Raw genomic sequence first — 27,731 nt, forward strand, 5'->3', positions numbered from 1 at the left:
AAAACACTTTAATGTTTTTAATCATAAATAAGTAAATAATATAAGTAAAACTTGTAACTTAAATGCTTTACTTAGAAGTTAAATTAAAAAATATATTAAACCAAACTTTTTAATGTGTAAAATTACAGCTGTTTTAGAAATGAGTAGTTCTATACTTTATTAAGACACATAGGGAAGATAATAAATTATCTTAGTAGTGTTTTTTACATGAATAACTAAAAACCGAATACTTCTACTGTTTTTAAAGTTATATGAAACTTTCAATCTAAAATCAATCAATCAAAGTTTAAGAGTTCTTTGTTCCTAATGGAAAATGCAAACCAAAATAAAATGACTAGTTCACTGAAAATCTACACCCTCATATAACTTTTGAGCAACTGATTTTAAAACATTTCAAGTCTATATTTAAAAAAATAATCTGCTAAAAGAAATTATAATGATCTTAATTTACACTTTTTGAAAAATATACTTTAAAAATAACTTTTTGACAAAAAAAAATGTCTGGTGAAATAACTTTTCACAACGTTTGTTAACTATTGTAAGTTAAGTTTCCCAGAAGTTTGAAGTCTCTAGCTGAAAAGATAAAAATAATATAGATAAACTTTTTGTTAAACTTAAAATTTCAAAGAAAGTTGAATTCTTCAGCTGTTTGTATTGCACAAGATCTACAAATATTACTATACTTTCAAAGTAAATTGTAATTAATTTTTATAAAAAAAAATTTACTTGTAAGTTTTTATATTTCCAACGAATTATTAAAAACTGACTTACTATACCAGAGACACTCTAAGATCTTGATTATATCTAAGATCTACTATCTTGATTTGCTGTACTATCTAAACTAGTAAATTTATAAAAGTTTACAAACACAAACAAAAACTTTCAAAGTAAAGTCTACAGAAAGGGTTCCTACTTAAATTTCAGTAAACATTAAATGTGCAAATATTTTGAAATATGTTTTCAACTATTAATAAGACACTGTACAACACTGCTAGCTGCTGTATAAATTTTATTATATGGTAATTAAGTTGTTCAGCCAGTTTGTATCAGGGTTGCCACAACTTTAGTCAAAGAAAAAAAACTATCTTGAGTCATCTTTAGTATTTTAATTCTTTTTTTTTGCCTATGGTGCAAATACAATGTTATTTCTTAGAATACTGAAGAGCCTGCTGCTTGGCTAAAATAAAATAAGCATTTTAAAATCAATCTAACTGATTTTTTGAACAAAATTAGTAGTATAAAATAATAAAATATTGAAATAAGATCAATAAATTGTATAAGTATTTGCCTAGCTATAATGGTAGGTTTATGGTAATAGTTAAACTAATTATGTTTTATTATATTTCAGATTTGATCATTCTTGTAGTTAATCTATAAATAAAGATTAACCAAAAAACAAATTTATTTATAAATCTGTCTTGAGATTTAAATAAATCTTAAAACTATCCTGAGTTTTTTATAAAAATGAAAATTATCCTGAGTCAGCCTGAGTTTAAAAAAAAATTATAACTTTCTTATTTATCCTAAGATTTTAAAAAAACTTGAAAATATTTCAAGTTATACTGAGTGTGTGCCAACTCTGTGGTCCCTGGTAGCTCAAGTCAATGTTTCTATAACAGATTTAAAAAAATCAAAATAATTTTTGAGATATAGTCAAAGTCGAACGCAACAATAAACAAAATTCGGTCGGAAAGAATTTCATAAATATATAAAAGAACACTTCTTGAAATTTTTAAGTAATTATCTCCAAAAATATAGGAGAAGATAGAATTTTATGAAAATAGTCTATTTTTGTTGTTTTAGTTTGCGCCTCCCATAACAAACCTAGTGTTGCCTCTGACTTTGACTAGCTATATCCGAAAAGTTATAATAACTTTTCTAAATATATAAAAAGCATTTTGTAGCTTAGTAAAAACTATTTAAATTAAGTTCAAATTGTGAAAAAATTGTTTAACCCCCCTATGCCCTTAATACTTACTTTTTATTGATTATATATATTTATTCAAAGTGTTAGTTTTTAAAAATTTACAAAACTTTACGCAGTATGTTTCTTTCAACACTTATAACAGGGTTTGTCAGCATTTGTATCAAAAGAGTCAGCCTCAGTGAACAATGTTTAGCCTGAGGGTTGAAAAGAAAATTCAAAGATTAGTCAGATCCAAAAGCAGAAAAAAAACTTGTTAATCAAGAATATTTCCAAAGTCTTAAAGCAACATTATCTATTATTTAGGAAAACACTTTTTTTTAACACTTTGAAAATTTCAAACTAGCCTAAGATTTAGGGAAAACTTCATTTAGGCCTAACTTTTGCTAAAAAAATTCAAAGAAGCATGAGTTTTTAAAATAGTCTCAAAAAAATTCTAACTATCCTGAGTTTTCTTGAAATTTAATATTTTGGCAGAATTGTCTTAAGTTTGTGGCTACCCTTTATAAGCAAGTTGCTAACTTTTCAGGCACATTTGAAAAAATTAATGGTTTTACTTTTATATTTTTCAAAAATCAAGTTATACATTATTAAACTTATTTAAACACTTGTAATAACATATTTTATTTAATAATTCCTGATCACAGAAAATTGTGAATACACTTTGTTTTTGAATATCAAACTTGAAACATAAAGCAGTAGTGTTTCTTATTAATTAATTTAAAATATTTTGTAATGCTTTAATTAGTGCATTAAGTTTCAAAAACCAAGTTTAAATGAATAGTCTGTTGTAAAAACTTTACATAAACTGAATTAAGGTAATAGAGAGGGGGCACTTTTTTGAGAGATTGTCTAGTTTTTTACATAATTGATTAAGCTACCAGTTACTATTTACTCTTGTCGAAATTTTAAGTAACTTTTGAGATATAAGTAATCAAAGTTAGAGGGTTCATTAGGTTTTTTAAGTAATCTACAAAAGAGAAAATTAGAATAATTGACTTAAACTATCTCACCCTTAAGCTTTTAAGCAATCGTTTTAAAACTTACTGAGTAATTTTTTATAGCAAGGAACATTTGAGGGCAATAGCTAAAAAAACAAGGAGAAGATAGATTATTAGTGTTTTTTTATTTCAAATCCAAGAAGATTAGCCTTGAAAAGTTTAGATTTCATATGGTTGCATTGAATTTTAAAAAACAAATACATCTCAAAAGTTATTTGACTTGTTTTATTTTATAAAAAGTATTTTATAGTTTATAGTCTAAGCTTTCAAGTAAGTCCAATGTAAACTTTTGTATTAAAAAAAATGTTAGACTATCCTATGCCCTTAAATGTTTACACTGGTTAAGCTAGGCACAAGCTATAAAAGTTAAATAAAAAATGAGTTTAAAAATGTATACATTATATCATTCTGTCTCTTATTCTGAACTGTACTCTAATTTTCTTGCTCAAAGGACTCTTGCAACATTTTTAATAGTAATCAATCAGAAGGTGTTGGCTTTTTTTTCTAAAGATTGTCATACTTCGGAAATTGTGAAAGATGTTTTTTTTTGGTCAATGTAATGTGAATGACTTATGGATAAAATCTAATCTTGGAAATACCAAATCTATGATTGTTGGTAATCTGTACAGACATGCAAGATCTCACTTTCTCTAATTTGCAGCGATAAACATTTTCTAGTAAAGTCTGGTGTGCTACATCATGTGTATATTTACCTTCCACATAAATATTTAAGTTTTAGTTAACCAAAAAATAATTAAAAACAAGGTTCCCACAAAAATAAATAAAAAATTTAAGGAAATCCATTAAGTATAGGAAATTTATAGGGAAATTATCAAAAAAACAGAATTAAAAACGTTGCAAACATATTAATAAGGTAAATGAAGTAAAATATGTCATTAAGAGCATAGGGGAGGGGGGGGGGGGGGGTAAACACCCTTTTTTGGTTTTTGATCTTAATTTATATAGTTTTTACTAAGCTACAAGATGCTTTTTACAGATTTGAAAAATTCAAAATAATTTTGAGATATAGCCGGTCAAAGTCGGAGGCAACAATAGGATCCTTATGGGAGGTGCAAACTAAAACGGCAAATAACTTGAAATCACTAAAAATCTATCTTCTCCCACGTTTTTTGAGATAACTACCTCAAACTTTCAGGAAGTGTTCCTTGATATATTTAAAAAATTCTATCGGAAGGAATTTTAAAAAAATTATTTAAAAAAAATTTATAATAAAAAAACAAAAAAAAAACTGTTTTTTTTTGTTTATTTTTTATATAATTGTTTTATTTTTATTTTTTTTTAAGTTTGTTCAGACAGAATTTTTAAATATATCAAGGAACACTTCCAGAAAGTTTGAGGTAGTTATCTCAAAAAACGTGGGAGAAGATAGATTTTTAGTGAAATAGTCTATTTTTGCCGTTTTAATTTGCACCTCCCATAAGGATCCTATTGTTGGCTCCGACTTTGACCGGCTATATCTCAAAAATTATTTTGAATTTTTTAAATCTGTAAAAAGCATCTTGTAGCTTAGTAAAACTATATAAAATAAGATCAAAAACCAAAAAAGGGTGTTTACCCCCCCCCCCCCTATGCCCTTAACCATTTATAAGTTCAGTATTGAAATAAGAAATTTAAGAGCACTTAAGGGTTTTTGAGCTCTAATTTTAGCTAAATAAGCAAATTAAGATTAACTGTGTTTAATATAAAAATTAAAAAAATTAATCTGCTAGATGGCGCCATAGAATCACAACTTTGTACTGAGATTGAAAAGACTCTAATTTAAAAAAATATATTAAATTTTTTTATGTGTTTAGTCACCAGCAGTGTTGCTGTTTTGGCTTTCAAATTTCAATCACCAAGCAAAAAAAACATAATTTATAGAGTTTTCTGGGGATTTTCACATATTTTTCAATTTTTTATAGGGAATTTTCAGAATATTTCAAGTTTATAGGGATTTATAGGGAAGTGGGAACCCTGTAAAAACAATCAAAAAAAAAACCTTTGTGGTAAGCAATTTTGAGAATTTTTACAAGACTAAAATCTCAATAATAAATACCATAAAGAGAGGAAAAGTTATGGAATTCAAATCCCAGAACAAGTTTTTCCAACCACTATAACAAACAAGATCACAATAACAACTAAATCATGTGATCACTGCCACCAGAGTGAGCCCACAATCAGTTGTTGATAAAGCACATTTAACTACTACTATAATAAATGTGTTTAACTTAAAATTAAAAAAAATAACAATTATATAAACATTTTGCTGTAATAGCATAAGTAATAATTTTATTTACAAAAATACAATGGATTTTCACCCAAGATTAAAACCTTCAGGTCTATTTTCAAATTAAAAACACTCTCCACACATACCTAATAGCATTAATAAAAATTTTGAAAATAGTTAACAAAAATCGAAGCTTCTAAACCTTACTTATTAAATTAAAATATTATACAAACAATTGAGAAACTAAAATACAAAACCTTTTATTTATGAATTCAAAAAACAATAAGTAGTTTATTGGAAAACAGTAAATATACTAATATATTCACACATATTAGTTCTTTTTTATCAGCAAACCAAAACTAGTTAAATATATACCAGTATATATTACACAAAACTAACTGACTACATACTAAGATAAAAACATAAAAATGTCAATTACCAACATTCACTTATAATACAAATTAAAGATTTAAAGCATTCTAAATTTGTTCAGTATACTGGCTCCACAAGAATTTTTAATAATTGTGTTTAAACTAATCTTTTTTAAAGTATTTAAAACTTTCTGGAAACCTAGACCACAACTTAGGACCTAAATACCTGAAGGAATTTTGACCAAGCCTTGTTCTAGGTCTTCAACTAAAAAATAATTAATTTAAATGTTTTGGGTTGTTTGTATGAACCATACTAACTGAAATAAAGAAAATGTGGCCAACTTGCAAATTAAACACCTTATTAAACTTCAGTATGCCAGATTTCACAAACAAGGAGTTTGTTGTTGTCAGTGCAAGCACCTGACAAACATAGCTTACAATTCTTTTTTGCATACTTACAATTGACTTCAAATGACAGCTAGCAGCACCACCCATATCAGATTTTCAATACTGAATATGTTGTTAGAACAAAGTTTAATATACCTTTTTCAAAGTATTTATACCTAAATATATCACAACTTTGACATTTTAAAACAACTTCTTGAAAGCCAAGTTTTAGGGCATTTTTTATGTACCTTCAATTTGTCTTTTAATAACACAAGATATTTAATATTTTCATGCTGCTCAATCACCAAACAAATTACCTTAACAGTGAATTCACTCTTTTCTGCAGTTTTACTAAAATGCAAAAACTTTGTCTTAGAATAATTAATCTATTCTTACAAAGTTATTCATAAACTTTCCCCAATTCCGTATTTATAACAGCATTCACGTGGTCAGAATCACAATGTTGGTAACTTAAGCAAGCATTATCTGAAAACAATTTCAATCCCAAAAAAAAAACAGATCAATAACTTTTTTTTTTCACAAGCCTAAATTAATTCCTCAATGATCTGATTTACTGCTAACTCAGTCAAATTATTTTCGAAAACAATACTATTTTCAATGTAGTAAATAAATTGACAGAAAACAACTGCTTAGTCTTTCACACATTAATGTCTTTAAAGTTAAAAAAAAAGAAATAGAAAAGAAAAAGGTCTTTAATTATTGAAATTGATTTTTTCCATTTTTGTAAATTGCCACCTTGGCATGCTCAAGAGTCTCAGGAAACCCCACTCAACACATATACTTTAAAGATTACAAAGATTTGGAGAAACTATTTACGCACAAGCTTCACAGAAGAATTACTAGGGATTTAAGAAAACTTACTCTTCATAGACTAAAGTTTTTTTTTTCAATTTAACTCTCTGATATGTCCTTAAAAAAACCATTGTAACGAATCCAAAGAAACTTCATAATAATCTCAAGCAATTTAGTTTTAAAATATCAGCTATAGACAAAAAAAGCTATTTGCAACATTACCAATTTCTCTTGGTTCAGCAACAAAATCACATCAAGCACACCATTGATTTTAAAGTGAGGGGTAGGCCTGGTGGCACACATATTATTAAGTGTTTTCACAAACTTATTCTGTTTTTTTATTTTTGTTTACCTCTTTAAAAAAAAGTCTTTTAGAGCATTGAATAACTCTATATAGTAGATTTCTAAATTTTGTGAAAGAATATGAAAAAGTTTGTGAAATATTTTTCGTTTTATCTTTGATGGCAGACTAAAATATTATATGTTATTGTTTAACTAAAATAATTATATTCTTGGTAATCTAAGACTTAGCTTTTAACTTTTGATCTTTTTTGTTTCAAATTCTATTTTAAGCAAGAAAAAATACTATGGTGCTAAACAAACTTAAATTTATTCCAACACAAATTCACATCTTCACCTTTTGTAACTCTCATTCTAAGTTTACTCATATTCGCATTTAGATAATAAAAAAACTCCAACATCAAACTTACTAGTCTTGAACTAAAATTTGATAACTCATTCTTTTTTTGTTTTCTTCACATGAATTATTACAAACAAAAGGCATATGGTCAGATATGATGTAGTTTACAACATCAACACTCAGTTTTTCACACCTTAGCTAGAATATACATGATAAAATAATGAACTTAACAAATAGTCACAAAAAATTATAATAGAAGTATTAACAACCTGTCTGGCACCAAGATCAAGAAAGATGTTCTAAATCAGGGTTTCTTTAACTTTTTTTCAAAATGCCCCCTTTAAAGAACTTAAGAGCTATGGCCCTCTCTAACAAGATTTCTCAAAAAACTTCTATAGAAAACCCTTACAACCTTTTTTATTTTTGCTCTTTATCATCAACTCCATAATAGCTAGTGTTAATTTTAAAGTATGGCCTTGGGGCTCCCCTTTTTACAACTTGTGGCCCTTGACTCCTTTTTTGCTTTTCATCATCAACTCAAAAATATTTAGTGTAAGTTTCAAACTATGGCCTTGTGGCTCCACCTTTTACGGCTTGTCGCCTCCTATATTTCCAAATTTTTTTCATAACACATAGTAATGTTTCAAAACTACCATTAAAAAGACCCAAGACCTTTTTCATTTTGCTCTTCATCATCAACTCTGGAATATCTAGTATATGTTTCAAATCATGACCTAAAGGCCCACTTTGGGAAAGACTGTTCTAAATAATCAAAAAATCAGTGTTTAATAAACTATTGTTTGCATCACCACTAATAACATAGTCTTTATTTCTTATAAGCAAATAGTTCTAAACACACTAGAAATTATTTTTAATTACTTGCAAGGGGTAGAATATGAGGCTGATGTTTTATTTTACCATTAAAAAAACAAATGAACCATTAAGTTCTTGTTTCATTATTTAGAGTATAGTTCTGAACAAAACCTAATTTTTTTTACAAAGTTACTGCAGTACAGGTATAAAAACTATTAAAGACCTTTTTAAAAACTCTTCCTAATTATATTTAACCCTTACAATAATCGTGATGTCATTTTTTTGTTTGTATATCTACAGACAACAAAAAGAAATCCTTGCATTTTTAGGTCTTCCAACGTTCAATTTAAAAAGTTTTCAAAGCCCTCTTTTGAACTCCTACACCACCAGACCACAAAAGGGCCTAATATATATATTAAGAGCAAAGAGGCTTTATTACATTTTTACATGTTGATCTTATTTTAAAGATCTTCAAGTTAGCTAACAGTTGCTTTAAATATTTTTTATGATGAACATTAGTTTTTGATATATGAGGGGACAGAGTCAGAGAGCTCAATAGGTTACTTATGCAAGGACGAAGTTACAAAAGAATAAAAAAACTATTTCCTTAAAAATCCATCTTCTCCTACAGGTTTCAAAGCAATCTTTCTTGAACTTTTAAGTTAAGTTTTAACATGATAATAAATAATCCTATTGTAGAAACTTAAAAAATTATGAGTAAAAAATTTAGTTTCATTTTGAAATAAATGTTGTTTTTTTAGGTAATAATACTTATATCTTTATATTTTTATCAAATTTTCGCAATAGGATTTTATTTATAATGCAAGAAATATTTTCTAAAATTTGAGGTCAATAGCTAAAAAGATCAAGGAAAAGATATGTTTTCATAGAATCTTATAATTTCTTAGTAAATTTAAAGTAAAAAATTGTAGTACATGTGTTTGTCAGGGTTTCCACTAAAATTTCAAAAGACATTTATAGAGAAATCCATAAAATATAGAAAATTTATGAGGAAATTATCAAAGAATTATTTTGTTAATAAAAAGAATTTTATTGATACAAACATATGTTTAAGGTTCATAAAGTAAAATATGTCATTAGCCACTTATAAGCACAGTTTTCATAGGAATTTAGAAATTTTGAGGGTTTTGAGATCTAATTTTAGCTAAATTAGCAAACTTAAGATAAATAGTATTTAATATAAATAAGAAAAAAAATTATCTACTAGGTGGCACCATGGTTACAGTTTTGTACTAAGATTGCAAAGATCTAGATCAAAATGTTAATTAAAATTTTTCTAACGTGTTTTATCACCACTCAGTGTCACTGTTTTGGCTTTTAAATTTCATTAACCCAAAAAAACATAATCTATAGGGATATCTAGGGATTTTCACATATTTTTCAACTTTTTTTAGTCATTATAGGGATTTTTCAAAATATTGCAAATTTCTAGGGATTTAGAAAGAATTATAGGGATGTATAGGGAAGTGGCAACCCTGGTTTGTATAATAAAAGAAAGAAAAAGTGAACGCTCACAACTATGGTCAATGGATTGGTGTGGAGAAAGACCTTTTGGTTATCAAGCCTCACGCCATATATGTGTAAATAACTTTAATAAGTTTTATTCAAAACTTTGATAAAATCTATTTTTAAGTTAAATGTATGACTTTTTTTATAACTTGAACTAATTAAAGAAATTATTTTTAAAAGGAAAAAAATGGTATGCACTCTTTTTTAAACCCATTACTGCTAATATTAACCATGAGAATCATAGTCTACCATGGGCACCACACTGTCTCTTCCCAAAGATTTAGATTTTTATGATCATGTACGTTCACATTTTTCTTGTTGCCCTCTCTACAAGAGCAACCCTGAAAATGCAATAAAAAGGTCAATAATAGAACAAAAAGGGAGAAGTGGTGAAAATGCTATAACTAACATAATTTCCTTTTCTAAAACTAAATGTGTTTAAAAATAAAACAAAAAACAAAAATAAGACTTAACAACTACTAAAAGTAAATAAAAAATTAGTTAATAAATCTCACTTAGAAATAAAAATAAACAAATTAGTTTCAACTATTTCTGTTCAAAAACCCTGTTACTCTAAAACAAACTCAACAATTATTTTTTTTTAAATTTAAAATGAATTACAAATAAATAAAAATAATAATCATACTTAATTATAAACTCACATGAAAAAGAAGAAAAAGTTAAGTTAGTAAATAAAAACTGCTTGTTCAAAAACTAAGACCAAATCAACTCTGCTCACACCCAGCCAACACAGCTGCCATTGATTTTTCTTAAAAAGAAAAAAAAATCAAGGGTAAAACCTAATAACTTAGAAATCATTTTATGTGATACTATTTAAAACAGAAAATTAAGATTGATTTATGTCTAATTGATTTTTGATTAATACATTTTTAGTCCAGATTGAAATGTAATAAGATAGTTTTGATCATTTAAGCTTTTTGGAATTTCCTCCCATACCTTATATCCAAGATAAGATAAGGACTTAGAACAGAAAAAAGTAATTTGTCTCTGAAAATCTCGTTGAATGGTTGTGAATTTTGTTTATACTTGTAAAGTAAGGATTGAAATTAACAGGCAACATACTTTTTTTGAATTTGTACATAAAGACTCCTAACTCATACTGAAACATGTTTTCAAAATCTATTTTTGTATGCCTTTTCAATATTTTTATACTACTAATATTTTCATTCCAACTTTTTAAATGTATGCACTTTGAAGCTCTATTTACAAGTTTATTGATCTCAGTAATTTTAGTTCTGCTTGCTCAACCCCAAAAAAGTAATTCATACCTAACATGACTCATCAGAAGTGAGTTAAAAATTTAATACAAAAAGTTTTGATTTAAATAGTACCGTGTTTTGTATAAAATACCTATTGTCTTTAGTAATTTTGTTTTTAATGTTTTAATATCAACAAGAAGTTAGCAGTGTATATAAAAGTATACATATGCGTATTACATAATTTGTTTTAATATGGTTAGACCAATTAAGATTACTGTCAATTGTAACACCCAAATATTTATAATTATTTACCGTTGATATAGTTGAATTACCAATTTTTATATCTAAGTTGATGTTTTTCCAAATATCAATTTTGCTTGAGTGGAAGAGCATGTATAGATTTTTTTTCATACAAATAAATGCATTTCTTCAAAAACTTATATAACAAAAAAGCCAAAAAAAACCTTACCACTCTTTCTATGCCTTAAATAAGAATGTTAATCAAAGTTACTGCACATAAGGTTATGAAAATTTGTATTTGTTATATGGAAGAAATTATAATCTGATTATTTACTTTTTATTGATCCATATTTCTTTAAATAAACTTGCACACATTTAACATTTTGATGTGCCATTTTGATTACTAACTTGATTATCTTTAAAAAAAAATTAACAAAAGTTTTTAATAAATAGAATAAAAGATTTTATAAATATAGGTGCTCAAACTTTACCTAAATGATTCAGAACTATTCTCTGAAAACAAGTGCATGTGTTGCAACCTAGAAATTAGTGTTGATATTATTATTTACATAGGTTAGCTTCAAAAAACTTTATAACCTTTGAATATTTCAAAACAAAATTTACTTTTTTTTATTTTAATTATTTTAATTCTTTTTTTTTGTAATATTTTTTGGTTTAGGATAAGGGTATATATTATAAAAAAAAAATTAAAAAATAAATTTTCAGGGTTACCACTCGTTTTTTCAAAAAAAATTTCAGGTTTTCGAAATTCCTTTCAGGTTTTTAAAAGTAAACATTTTTGGGTCTATTTTTAGTTTAAAGTTAATTTCTATAAAATATTCTGTGTTAAATAGTACAGAAACATTTAAAAGATGCTGTAAAGTTACTTTAATGTGTTTTTAATAAAGAATTTTTTTGATGATGACAAAAAAATCTTGTTTATATGATAGATTTTTTGTGTCAAATTGAAATTTAAGTACTGAAAATGTTAAAATTATTGAAAATTCGAAGTTTTTTGATCAAAATTCCAGATTTTTCTAGGTTTCCAGGTAAAGTGGAAACCCTGAATCTTGCTTTGATATATGCAATTTACTTATAAGTTTTTTATTATTCAAACTATATGTCCATTAACTTATAAACAAAAATAATTTGTAATTAAGAATTCATTTTGATCTATTAGAAATTATTTTCATTTCAGTCTGTTACACAAAAGTTATTATTTATTAATACTTTAGTTTTTCAGTGCTAATAAAAACTAATTAGATAAATAAAACTTAACAGCAGTACTGAACATATATAGAACTGTAATGAAATTTAACAAATTAAATAAATAATAATGATAGCACACCCAATATCATAATAGAGACCTAAGTTATTTTATAAACAACAGCCAAGATATATTTAAGCATAATAAGCATTATTTTAACTTTCAAATATTATTTCACTATAGTGTTGTAACATGCTTTTGTATTGGTGCTTTTACACTTTGTTTACTTTTTCAAAACTGGTGGATTTATTGATGATATTATTAAAAGCTACTAAATTAGTTAGCAACAGTTTATAATTATCTTTATAAAAGGTTGCTCTATTATCTTATATAATTAGGGATTTGCAAACTGTGACCCATAGGGGTAAAAGTACGGTTCGTGAGCATGTATTTATTATTATTAAATAATGACGTTAATTAAAATAAAAGTAACATTATTACTAAATACACAATTGTGACCCGCAAAGGATTCATTTTATTTTCAAAATTTTGCAGCGACTACAAAATTCCTGCAGCGAACCCCGATTTACATGATTCCATATGACATTGGAACAAGAAATTAAGGCAAAACTTTAAAAATTTCCACAAAAAGCCAAGCACTTTTTTTTTTTTGAAAAGTGTTTTTTATAATACTACGTATACGTATTTGTACAACCAAGTAAATATACAGACCAAATATTAAACTCGATCGATCACGTTTTGTTTTGCACAAATAAACTGAATAAAATATGTTTAAATCACAAAAAATATTTAAAAAAAAAACTTATTAAAGTATAATAGTTAGTTGTAATTAAAAGAAGAGTCAAATAAATGTTATATACCTGTTTAAAAATAAACTTGCAAAAATGTGTTGGAAAAAAAAAGTACTATAATATATATTTGTTTTTTATTTAAATACATAAAAGTTAAACATTGTTATTTGTTCAAATTAAATACTTTTTTTAATCTGTTAACATAATATCTACAAGTATTTTATACATAAAAAAGTTTTACAAACTAAATAACAAAAACATTACTCGATAATGATATCCAAAAGCTTTTTTATTCACCAGGTCCTAGAAGTAATTACTTTGAGCGCTTTTTTAGTGTCTTTAAATAAAAGTATGTTTGATTTGTCCTAAAATTAATAAAAGAGTATAAACTATAAATTTAGTTTTGAAAACAGTTTTAGGTAGTTTAAAGCTTAAACTTTAGTTTTTGGATATAAAGGTTTAGTTTAAAAAATTAGGATTAAACTTTTGTATTGTATTAGTTTATAAATTAAGAAACGGATACTATTTTTTGGATTAAGTAGAGATGTAAAAAACGATGTATAAGGTTAGTAATTGGAAATATTGCTTAAAATATTAAAAACAAAAAGAAAACTGTTTTTTAGATATGTATAAAATTCACATTATTTTAAAACTTTTAATTCAATTATGAACAGTATTTTAATAATTACGCGTATTTGATGTATATCTCAGCACATTTTCAGAACGAAACAAACATATCTATGAAAAATTCTTGTAAGAATGTAAGAGATTTAATTTGCGCTATAAAATTACCCTATAGTAAAACAAATTTGAATATCTTTTAAAAATTTGATACAAGTATGAATCTATAACTATTGTAATTTCCAGATTAGGAACTATTTTTACAGTACAAACCTTGTAATGATTTTTATTAAACTAAGTATAAATCTTAAAAAAGCAAGAAGTACTAATTTTTTTTAATGTAATTATTGAGTACTATCGAATTGAAAAATATACTATTAGAAAAGTTAAACTTTATTTTTATAAAGAACTATTTTAAAAATTTCTATATATGTTTGAAAAATTTTGCACAAAAATATAATAATAGTTAAACTAAATACTATTGTTGTAGTGTTTTCAATATTATCGATTCTACAACTTAAGTCTGCATTTTAAGTTTTGTTAGTTTAAGTTATATATAGATTTAAGAACAACATTATCATATTTAAAAGTATTATTAAAATTTAGTTATAAAATACAAATATGTAGATATAAATAAATTTTTTGCTGAATTAGTTATAGTAGTTTTGAATGTATTTTTCAATTTTAAAAATATTTGTTTTTTGAAATGTTGCTTAGTTAAGTTTTACTTGATTTTGATATAAACCTTTAATCAAAGTATGACAACTTATTTAGTTAAAAAAATATGGTTTTGTACAAAGTTTCATTTAAACTTTATGTTTAGAAAAATAGCTTTTGCCAGTTTTTAAACAAGTAGTGTACATTTATGATAAATAAAAACAACCTTACAACTAATTTATTAACACAAATAGCTAATATTTAACTCAAACAAAAATGAAATTATTTTTCTATAATGTTTTTTATTTTTGTACCTAATACTTGTTAAAGCATTATAATTAACTAAATAAGCTAAAAAATTCAAATTTTACTTATAAAAACTATGGTTTTAAATTGTAGCAAATGGGATTAAAAATTTTATTTTCACTGTCATTAATTAAGAGTAGTTTATGATTGAAAAAAATAGTAGAAATATTATTTAAAGACTAAAAAGATAATATAATGCAGATATGTAATTGTTATGCTAAGTGGACTGTCAGTAGTATGAAAATTTAAATTAAAGAAAAGCAACCTGCAGAATATTTCAGTTAAACCCTCAGAATATAAGTTATAAGTACATTTTTTTATACAATCATCTGATGTCAAAAGAGTTTTTTCAACTAAAAAACAGAAAAAGGATAATTAAAAACTACAGTAGGCCAGTTTAAAATCCTGACTAAACTCATTGAGTCAGGGTTGCTAAAAAACCTGGAATCCTCGAAAAACCTTGAAAACCTGGAACTTGAAAATTTATGAAAAAATCTGTTATTTTGAACAAAAGTTACTATAAAACTAGGAAGAACTTGGAATTCTAAACAACTTTTCCATGTTAAGTAGTAAAATTTCGGTTTGATACTAAAAATCTATTGTATACATAGATAAAAAAATTTCAGTTATCAAAAAATTTTTTATACAAAAACACATATAAAGAAGCTTAAGGATATCTTTTCAATGTCTTTATACTATTTAACACAGTTTTTTTTAAATTTTAAAATAAAAATAGACCCTAAAACGTGTAATTTCAAAAATCTGGAAGAATTTTTTTAAACCTGGAGAAAATTTGCCAAAAGTATTTGGCAACCCTGTTAACTGTTAATTTTTTGGTGGAAACTTGATAAAAAATTCAATGATTTAAATCAGTGGCCTTCAAGCTAATCAAAATCTATGCACCCTAAAATTCAAAATTAAAATTGTGTGTACCCCAACGTGCGATATCTAGTACATGGTTCAAGTTTCCTGTAATATCTAGTACAGGGTTTCTTAAACCTTCTTTCACCCTCCAACAGGTTTCTCAAAAAACTGCTTAAAATTTTCTCTTTTTTTGCCGTTCATTATCAACTTCAGAATATGCAATCCTCAAACTATGGCCTTGTGGCTCCCCGTTTTACGGCTTATAGTCCCCTAAATTTTATTTATTTCATAATAAGTAATATAAGTTTCAAACCTAACATTGAAAACCATCATCAACTCCAGAATATTTAGTGTAATTTTAAAATTCAGGATAAGATTCGTGCACCCCAAAATAATTTTTGTGCACCCAAAAAGTTTCGTGCACCCCTAAATAAAATTCATGTAAACAAGTGTGCACTGGTGCTCACGTTGAAGACCACTGATTTAAGTAATTAAGTTATGAAAAGTCTGTAAACAAAAAAGATGAATGAATTTTATGACAGAGGAAGGTAAAGTTTGTTTGTATTTTATTAAACTTTTATTAGTTTTTATAGTAGTTTTTGTGTAAGTTTGTTACAAATATTTGTTTAAAGTAGAACTAGCTTTTAATTTATTAAATCGTATTTTGTAAACACCACTTAACTTGTTATACATAAAATTTATTAATTTTTTAGTGTACTGGATCAGAAAAATAACTAGCATTTTAAAATGAATATTTTATGTCTAGTAGATACATTTGTTTGTAGCTAATATAACCATTTTTAATTAATGCTAGTCTATAAATAGTAGACTAAAAAAATATTTTACTTTATTTTTAGTCTACATGTTCTAAGTCTAGTTTTTTTTTGTTTAAGTGGTTCATTTTTAACAATGTTTTTTTTTTTTGTTTCCTTTTTTAGTTTCATTTAAATAGCATAAAAACTAAAGACAGCATAAAGGTTAAGTTTTTGGTGTTCTTACAACTTGAATAGTTAGTAATGTGAGTTTCTAGCAATTTTAAAGCTAAAATCCTTTTTTTAATTTTATTTAGTTTTAACTTTGTCTTAAACTTTGTGGAGCTTTTATTTATTAAGTTTAAGTTTTTTTTTTATAAATGAGTTAAGATCGTTGTATCAATCAAACAAAAACTGTAAACTAGCTTAAAATAAAAGTCTAGTCTATAGAAAAAATTACATCCCTTAATCAAAAAAATACATCGGCAGCATGATTGATGATGTTTCAATTTTTTGCTTAAAATTTAACTTTATTTTAATAAAAAAACCTAAATACAGTTTTCTATATTTAAAGTTTTAAAAAATTATTTTTCAATATGTATTTAGAATTAAATATTTTGTTACTCATCAACAAAAACACTGATGTCTGACCAAACACCAACTACCAGCCAGCTTGTTCACTCAAGCGTGAAGAGTTTCGGTAGGCACATGGTGATGGCAGGGGCGGGTTCAGCACTTGCCAAGACAGTAATGAGCCCGTTGGAAAGAGTGAAGCTTCTGCTTCAACTGCAAGCCACCTCAACTCAAATCGCTAAAGACAACCAGTACAAAGGTAGTTTGTTTTGTTGTTTGTTATTTATTGGTTGTTGGTGTACTTAAAAGCAACGTGGACTCTTATTCATTTTGTGAAACATCTGACTCAATATTTGTTATTTAGTACTGTTTGGTAAATAATTTTCAATTTTTTGTTGCAACAACTTTTAACAAACTATAAATGATTGAAATCAAACCTTGTTTACTAGAATTATTTTAGTCTACTTAGCTAACATGTCTTTCTTTAAATTGTTAAGCATTACTAAAGTTTAAAAAATCGACGAGCAAATATACGTTTTGTTAGTGTTTTACTTATATATATGACGTGTTTAGAGTTAAAAGTTTACACAAGGTGTTTGCAGCCTTTTACGAAGAAAGCATTTACTGTTTAAAGTCCTTTTCGGGCAACTTTAAATATAAACAAATAGTAAATTAAAAAGTTTTCTTAAGAATTTAAGTATAAAAGAAAGAATGAATCAGAATAGGCAGCACAATTTACACGCAAGCAAATGTTGATTAATTTGGCTTACTATTAATATACTCACTTATTTATTTTAGTCAAAAAACACAAAAATGTTACTTGATTTATGCATTTAAAAGTAAAAAGTTATCAAAAACATTTTTACTTAAATGTTGTTTTGTTTATGTTTTTTTTTAATTTAAAACCGGTTAGTCAAGAACAACTTTTTAGGTATACTTGACTGTTTAAAGAGAGTTCCCAAAGAGCAGGGGTTCCGGAGTTTTTGGCGGGGAAACCTGACGAACGTTTGCAGGTATTCAGCTCTACAAGCATTCAACTTTTCTTTCAAGGAGGCGTACCAACCTCATATGGCAAGATTGTTTGCGAACAAATCAGACTTGAAATCGAATTTAGCTGCGAATTTGGCTACTGGTAGACTTTTTTATATGTTTTTGATTTTATTTTTATTAAAAAAACTCTTTTTAATGGATAAAATTATGTTAAAATAAAAAAATGTACCTAAAACATTTTTCGAGCTTTTTTTTAAGCTTTGTATTTAATTTTTGTTAGACTAATCAAGTGTTTAAAAAAGTTTTCAATAAAAAGTGTACATTAAACTTGTTTAAGTTGTTTTTATTCAATAAAATATTTCTTAATTTTACAGGAGCAGCAGCAGGGGTCAGTTCCCTTGTTATCACTTATCCGCTGGATTTCGCCAGAACGCGCTTGACGACGGACGTGGGTAGGGGAGCGAGCAGGCAGTACAGGGGGCTCACCCACTGCATCAAGTCCATTGTGACGTCAGAAGGGTGGAGGGGCCTCTACTTTGGCATGTCGCTGAGCATTCCTACTGTCGTGCTGTACAGGTGAAGTTGTTGTGTAAAACATTGCGAATCCTGATACTACGCGTTGTGTCTTAAGTTTTTAACGTATTATTTCAAAGACAAGAATTTTTGATATGGTTGTTTTTATTGTAATTTAATAATGTGCAAAAGTAGCTTTAGTTTCGTTTTGAAAAAGTAAAGCGTCTTTACTCTGGCCTCTCATTGAGTGTTTCTATTTTTATGAAATAAACAACACTTATCTTTTTAACAGAGGAATATACTTCGGCGCTAATGACACTTTTCTTCAGCAACTACCAACCGACTCAGTTTTTGTCAAATGGTTGTACGCCCAGGCCACTACGACTTCTGCCGGACTCCTGTGTTACCCGATGGACACTGTACGAAGAAGGTTGTTATTTGGTATTGTGTTAAATCGTTCAAGCGTTGTTGCTTAATCCGTACAAACTATACTATTGTTCAGGGGCGTGTTTTGACTGGTTTTCTGTTTCTTATGAACCTCCTGAAAAAAGAAAACAAAAAGAAAAAAGAAAAAAACATTCTTAGAATATCACTAAAAACGTTGTTTATTGACTTTGTTTTGGTTATTTGATAAACTTTGATTAACGAATGTGAATTTATAACATTGAAAGACTCTAAGTAAACCCTATCAAAAAATGCTCGTTTTGCCCAGGTGAAATAAGTTTCAAACAAAATTTTAATTATAACGTGATAATAGGTACAAGTTTTAAAGTAGAATTTTTATTCTGGGAATCTTTTTACTAAGGTTCTCTTAGTTCTCATTATAAATTGTTACTTAGTGTAAAAAACTTTTGATTAAGTATTGTTTATCAACTAATAAGTACAATTTTACTTAAAAAATGTCCAATATCATCACTAAAGTTTTTTTTTTACTTAGTTGATTGATAATAATGATGTTGTGTGAAGCTTTTAAACCTTGAAAAATGTAATTTAGAGAGTTTTCTAAATCATCTTTAGACCACTACACCACCTAAAAATTTATTCATTCACCACTTAATGGTATTTTAATGTTTTTATAAGTTATTCAACTTTTGTATATCTGTTGGCCACATAGTTGATTCTTGATTTTTTGAAATTTTTAGCTCAAAGAGATTTTAAACCAATCATTAGAGTTCCTGCACCATCAGGCAAACATTTAATTATAATTTAATGATATTTTAATTTAAAATTTTAATTAAATAATTAAAAATATAATTTTATATTAATAGTCTAAACATTTTTTTAGTGAACTTTTAATTTTTATTTAATTTGTTTTATTTTTGTATATCTGTTGGACACAAAGCTGTATAAGACTTGTACAATTGTATAAGTCTAAAAATTTTTTAAAAGTGAAATTTTAAATTTATACTTTTATTTAAGTTGTTTAATTTTGTATATGTGTTTGTCAAAAATTGATTTTTGATTTTTTTAAATTTTTAACTCAGAGATTTCAAAACTATCATTAGAATCCCTGCACCATCAGGCAAACATTTAATAATAATTTAAGGATTTATTAATTTAATTGTTCAAACATTTTTTTAGTAAAACTTAAATTTTTATAGATTAAATTACTTGAAAAATAATTTTTATTAAAAATAGATATATAAATGTAAAAAGTTCAAAATTAAAAAAAAATTGTAAGAACTCCATGTATACTATTAATTTTATATATATTTTTTTATTTCTAAGCAGAAAAAAGCACTTAAAACACAGAGTTTTTTGGCTAAATATTGCGTACTTAACTGACAGTGCATACCTAAGAGGTGTGTACTTAAGCGGCGAGTTAAAAAAAAAATGTGAGCCCCCTTTGAAAAAAGTCTAGACTTGCCCCTGCTATTGTTTATTGAACGATAAAAATACGCTCAAAATATTTACTCCTAGGACCTGGTGCACGAAGAACCTTTCGGTTATCGAGTCGTACACCACGGTTAAACTGTCATTAATAAAAATAGTGAGATGTTAAGTGAAAATGTAACAAGTTTGTGTTATTAAAAAGCAATTTTTTCCAGTACGTATAATCTATCTAAATAGTTTTTTTATACTTTAGCTAAAAAAACATTATTATAACACTTTTTAGAATTTTTCACTGTTTTTAGCAGTACTTGAATTTGTTTTCGCAAAATAGAAGAAGTATTTGTTATATATTTAGTTGATCAGAATCAAATTAAACTTCACCGTAAGAAATTAAACCCTGAATATAAGAACTTTAAAAGATGTATAACATAAACTGTGAACATTTTGTTGAAACAACAAGTTAAGTTCTTCAGCATAGTTGGAAAAACTAACATCTGAAAATAAAAATTCCATTATAAAAATACTAAGACTAACAAAACGCAATATTTTAGGTTAGTCATGTCAAACAGTGTGCTGTGTAAAACAGTATGCTGTTTAACATGTAAAAGATAATTTAAAAACTGCGAAAAATTTTCATCAATAAACAAAACACACAACATTTCAGGTTGGTCATGCAGGGCGGAAGGGAAACCACCGAGCGACATTATGTCGGTTATTTTGATTGCGCCAAAAAGATGTACTCGAAAGAAGGGGGAGCGAGGGCGTTTTACAAGGGGGCGCTGACCAACGTGCTGAGGGGGGCAGGGGGCGCCATTGTGCTCGTTCTGTTCGGAGAACTGAAGGAAATATGCAAGGATGAAAGTTAAACATTTTTTTTTTGATGGCATTGAAATGAACTATTTTTGGCAAATTATTTCGTGCAAGTTATTTAGGTCAATGCTTAATATGCTGTACTTGCCATTGAAGAAAACATTGTCAGGCGAATAAGTTTATAGTTTTATTTTTTTACACCTGATTTTTGGTATTGTTGTTTAGATTCTACTCTTTTATCAAAAAAGACAGTGTTAAATTTTTTTTTAAGTCTTAAAGTATTTAAATTTATTTCACAACTTCTTAAACTTTTTATAAATAAATTTTGAAATTATTAAAAATATAGGGCTTCTTACTGTCTTGGTCACGGCTTGTTTGTTTTTATGAATGAGTTGCTACCAGCTTTAAAGATTAATTTTAAAAGTTTTTTATTAAAGGTGTTACACTATTATTTATAATTTAAAAATAAATTAACTTGATTTCACTGACAAATCTGTTTACAGTTTACATTTAGTTCTTTTTTTTTGATTATTCATATCAAAATGATAAATGTCTTACTAGTATATAAACTAACAAAGCGGTTTAACTGTACTCTTATATTTTAAACAATGTTGTTTTATAGGATACCTATAAAAAATACGAGTATAAATGAATTAAAACAACATCAATTTACATATATCTGCTTATGACGCTTTCGAAATATGAAACTAAACCTCAAATCAATTTATACAAACTACAACAATCAACAATACATCAAAATTCTATTTAATTAATTTTATGAAGTAATCTGCAGAAAAAAGTGTATTGTGGCAATTAACATTCACTTTTGCAATCAGAAAACGAACTTTCACTTTGCTGTTTAGTAATTAATAAAACTGAAAGTACTTGCAGCTCATTGCAGCAGCAAAACTCACAATGCAGCAGTAGAGAACAAAGATCATGAGGAACAAACATAAGTTGCTTCGTTACCATAAATCAAAAAATTCACGAATTTGTTTGAGACTTTCTTCAAATCATACTGTGCTGGCAACACGCTCAATACGATAAACTACCGAAATAACAGAAAGTAAGGCTTGAAATCCTTTGAACAAGCAACATATATGTTTAATTGCCTGGTTGAAAAAAAATTCCAATGATGAAATAGAAGATAAAATAAAAACAAATTATACAGTAAACTTCCTTTATTCTACCAACATATGTTTCTGTGTGTCAACGAATCAACACACTTCAACTGGGTTGTTAATAGGAAAGATAACTAAATCAAAATTTACTGTATAATGTTAAGAAATAGAAGATACAAATTTATTGTATATTAATTTTAAGTTTTTATGGCTGTGGGAAAGCTTGAAAAGTCCTTACGATATTTTCGATGGTAAGTTTGTGAAATGAATAATTTTTCTGCAAAAAAAAGTTTATGTTAAAAGTTAAGGCAATGTAGATGGTTTTAATTTAGTTTTTATAAACGCATTAGGTTTTATACATTTATTTAATGAAAATTTTACTGCCTTGTCAGTTATCAGTAGAATTTAAAGAGTAAGTAAATTAGTTTTATATTAGTTGTATCATTTTTACGGTCAATGAAGAATATAAATTGTTCAAAAGTTAAGAAGTTATAGATCACTATCAGTACTTATAAAGATTGATACTACTAAATTACATTTACTGCTAGTTGAATAAATATTTAATCTTTTTAACTACGTAAAAGTTTGAACAATTCAATTTATCAACTCAAATAACAGAAAAAAAGTCAAAAAAGAAAATTATTTTTGTTCTCTAAAGAAAAAATCCTGGCATAAGTAGTCAAAAGCTAGCATGAGTACTTAAGAAACTTAAAAATAATTTTTTAAAACAATTTTAGTATAACACAATGATTAAATATATAAATGTTTTGATAAAAAACAAAAGAAATAAAATCTAACCTAAATTAAAAAATAAATAGTTAATAACTTGTTGAGAACTGTAAAACTATTTAGATATTAAACTTATTACTACAAATAATTTAAGTAGCAAGTAATGTTCTCTAAACTCAGTATTTACTTTCATTCAAAACAAAACTGTAAATTTATAAGCCTACCTATTTATAAAGTAATTTTGTTTTATATAAAACTTGTTTATTCCTAAAACATTTTTAAATCTTTAGCTTGCACAACTGCATATGACATTATTAAACGGCTTTGGCTAAAATATTTTTACTGTATTCAATATTTCGGACTAAATTTCATAACATTAGTTCTAGTTAGATAAATAAGTTATATTCAACATCTTAATAACACCAAGTTGTTTAATGATACCTTTTTTATCAGAGATGTCGCTAGTGGTTATTTAATGCATACTAATGATTAAAATCCTGTCAATTAAGATTAAATATTAAGAAATTATATCAGAAACTAACCATAAATTTTAGTACACAATCGAGTTACTTATTTGTAACGCTATCAAAAATCTAAAAGGTCATATCAAAAGTTATAAGTCTAATTTTTATACGATGATCAATACAATAAATCTATATGAACTTATACACATTTCTGACAAGCAAACGTCATAAATGGAAGTAATTTTTGAAACTTAAATCTTGAGTGATATTTTTCCTACAGCCTGACTATATTCGTGATATGAACAGAGCTGAAATACTGTATAATAGTTGTTTGTGTGTAACGATAATACATACCCTATATTATAATTATTCAACGAATTCTAAAAGTAAACTCTATAATTGTACCTACTTGTTTTACGTCATATAACAATTTATTGTAACTTTTTACAAATTGTTTTTTTTTTCAGATGGAGGTCCCGAACATTTTTTTTAAGTAGCCAAGTCTCCAAGATAAAGTAATTTGCAGACCGCTCTATATAAATAAAAGTCTTCCATTAAATTTCATTCAATTAAAAAGAAACGTTTTGCGTAATCTTTATAAAAATACTATTTTAAAACAAAATTTTATAAATTAAGCGGTAATAGAAAGAAAGAAAAATGTGAAGGCTCACAACTATGGTTAATGGATTAGTGTTGAAAATAAACATTTCGGTCATCGAGCCTAACACCATATATTTTGTAAATAACGTAATAATTCAAATCTCAACAGTAATACAAATGAAAGCTTTGTTATCAAAAAAGTGGATTTTTTAATACTTAAAATAACTAAGGAAATTAATGTATGCACTCTTTTTAAAACCCATTACTGCCGTATAAACTGTCTAAATCTAAACCATGGTCTAGCATGGGCACAACACTGTCTCTTCCAAAATATTTGGATTTTTATGATCATATAAGTCCACATTTTTGTTGTTACCCTATTTACAAGAGCAACCTTCGAAATGCAACAAAAAGGTCAGCAATAAAGCAAAATGGGAGAAGCGGTAAAACTACTATAACAAATAACTGTCGTAAGTCGAATAAAATAAACTGTCCGTTACATGGTAACTGCTTAATTAAAAATTTTGTGTATAAGGTGCGTGTTAAATGTAAGCTCAGTGAAGATAATAACAAAAGTAATAATAATGTTAATGATAATAATAAGGATAAAGTGTATTTTGGTTCGACAGGAGGTCACTTAAAAAGATAGGTACACCGGGCATAAGTATAATTTTAAGCATGTAAAAAAAAAGAATGGCACAAGACTGTCAGATTTCGTTTGGTAGTATTTTGACAGGTATGGAACCAAACAAGAAATAGAATGGAGCATCCTTCACCACGCCAACAATAAAATCAGTAGCGCGAGCAAGATCTGCCAAATATGCAACCTTGAACGAATGTCAATTTTAGCAGAAGATAGTAAACAATTACTAAATAAAAGACGTGATATTTCAAACGACTGTGCAGACAACCGACGGCTATTCTTCAAATAACACCTTGGCGCTTTCTCACCTTCCATATTTTTCATTTACCTTATACATACACACACACATTCACTTAACATATATTAATACAATTATATATCCTAAGTAATATATAGTTTTATTCTTTTATTATTTATATATCTATTTCACACATGTCACTTTCTATTCTCCGACATTTCATATATTCACGTTACCCTCCTACTATAATTCTTCACACCTTTATGTGTTAAGTTCCAAGTTTAATTAGAAGCCTGTATTCAAATCACAGATAAACCGTGCTTTTTTACCTACTACGCCCAACAGAGCTACTACTTTTACTGCAGGTTTATACTTAGCATATGACCACCTTGTTATTTTACTTTTTAACTTTCATGTATAACACAAAATATTATTATTAAATATTTAAAGTATCTGTATGGGATATTTAATTTAAACACTCGACTGCTACTTTATCAATCAATTATATATTTTTTTTTTATAATTATTAAACACAAAATATATGTAATTTAAGTCATTGTGATTTTATGTATGTAGCTGCAACTTAATTATCGGTCAGCACTTTGTAAGCTCAATAAAAAGTTTTTTTTTTTTGTGTTTTGATTTCTAAAATTTTAATTTATTTCATTTTTGATTTTTAAATTTAAACTAAATCTGCTTCCTAATTTTATATAACTTTGATTTAATATTTACAAGCATTTAATATATAATATAAATGTTACATCGAGTTTCTGTGACTTTTATAGTCTTCGCCGTTGTTAAGTCTTATGAAATTTTATTAATTCATTAACTAATGGTTGATGTTTTATTTTTGTCCAAAATAGATTACAAACATAAAAACTAAATTAACAAACTTTGCAATACAGATTAAACAGTTGAAATAACCTCATTTATGTTGTGACGTAATTATTAGATGTAATGAAAGTATTTCGTTCATTCATTAACAACAGTAAATTTGAATCAGTTATTCTTTCCATTATCGTGAGTGCTTTGTTTATATTATTATTTGTTGTTTTGTTGTGTATTTTAGTTAACTTTAAGTGTTTTAGACATAATAATTACAAATAATATATAGTTTTATAACAGCCGTATTTAGTATTAAGTGTTTTACCTGTTATTAACTATTATCTGTAATAGTTATTTTATTTCAATAAAAAACATGTAAAGACCTACTTTATTCTATGCTTCTATTCTTTCATTACAGTAATTTTTTTTTACAGAACCCAGTTGAAGTGTGTTGATTCGTTAACACACAGAAACATATGTTGGTACAATAAAGGAAGATTACTGTACAATTTGTTTTTATTTATATTCCAGTGAAGTTATTTCACTAGGATCTTTTGTTAGCAAACGATTAAACCATTATTTTGAACAGTTATTTTGTTGTTAATTATTTTTATGATAACTTTACCGTTATCATTTTTAAATAAATACAATACAATATTTCCTTTAGCACTAGAACAGCAACTTAAAAATATAACACAAGATAACTTAAGCTTGACATATCCTTTCTTTAAACAAATAAGTTTCCAATAGCATTATTAATTTATAGTTTTTATGTACTAGTAGTTAAAAAAATATCTACTTACCTAAACGTTATAAATAATAAATTGTGGACTATTTTATAACACAAAGAACTGCAAACTGTACAAATAACAAAAACAGTTTAAAAACCAACAAAAATACAAAAAGTCTGTAAGAAAGAAAAATTACTCAGGATGATCTATCAAATCAGAGTATTGTTTAACAACTGCTGTATGGTAGTCAGTATTACAAAAGTGCACAAAATTGTAAACAACGGATCAAACTAGATTCTTGTGTGACTCAAATGACCTTTGATGCTTTTGTACTAGCTATCAGTCATTACGTCAAACATCTCAATGATTTTTTTCTTTTATTCTTTAGATTTTAGTTCATAACTATTAAATTCATTAATAAACCAATTGGCCTTTGATTCATCAATTTTCAACGATTCACCCATAAACTTAATTCTTTCTAATTCGATACTCAACAAGTCCACACAGTTATCAAACAACATTAGAATCAAATTAAACTTTTCTCTTATATATTTTTCTTTAATGCCTTTGAATAATCTACTACCGTAATCAGCTTCTTTCCAGATTGTTCGCTCTAAGTTAAAAGCATGAAATATAAACAGCTTTATTTTTCCATGGACTGTCGGCTGATTTACTTCTTCGCAAACTTTACCAAGACGATCACGAGCTTCTTTATACAAGGATTCATTCAACATACCTTCTGTCAACTGCTCAATAGTTTCTGTAAGTGCTCGTTTTTCTGTGCCACATGATTGAAAACTTCATTAAAAAAAAAGATTGGTGTTTAAGTAAGTCGTGAGAAAATTTAATATTTTGAATATTTTCTTGAGGATACTTTGTTAATTCTTTTGTACTAGTTTGTTTAGTCAACTTGACATTGAAACTAGTTTCACCATTTCCTGACTTTTTTTCTTGAGCAAAAGTATCACTATTTTCTTTGTTTATTTTGTCTTGACGTTCTCCATTTACATTGGTACTTGGTAATTTATCAGAAGTCTTAACTGATGGACTGCACACAGTGTTAGTCATTTGTTTTTTGCTGTACTCGTTATTTTGAAAAACTTTTACATTTTCTTCATTGTTTTCATTGTTACAAGTTTTATTAGAAATACAACCGTATTTATGCTATATAATTCTTAATATAATTCGGCTCACTTTTACATAGCTCAGTGTTAACGGTAGGTTTCAAAGAACTTTCTTCCGATTGTTTTATACTTACCTTTAACCCTTTTTACAC

At 26.5% G+C, this 27,731-nt stretch overlaps 1 protein-coding gene across 1 annotated transcript; it reads left to right on the forward strand.

The window, feature by feature from the left end:
• The first annotated feature begins 17,027 nt into the window (after window positions 1-17,027).
• Window positions 17,028-21,160, forward strand: LOC145839056 (ADP/ATP translocase 2-like). Its single transcript, XM_082946668.1, has 5 exons — window positions 17,028-17,217; window positions 17,890-18,090; window positions 18,323-18,524; window positions 18,754-18,891; window positions 20,959-21,160. The coding sequence occupies exons 1-5, from the start codon at window positions 17,028-17,030 to the stop codon at window positions 21,158-21,160; spliced, it is 933 nt and encodes a 310-aa protein (XP_082802794.1).
• Window positions 21,161-27,731: the final 6,571 nt, after the last annotated feature.

Source organism: Thalia democratica, chromosome 6, assembly GCF_965202585.1.
Source record: "Thalia democratica chromosome 6, ktThaDemo2.hap1.1, whole genome shotgun sequence".
In the NCBI taxonomy this organism is placed as follows: domain Eukaryota; kingdom Metazoa; phylum Chordata; class Thaliacea; order Salpida; family Salpidae; genus Thalia; species Thalia democratica.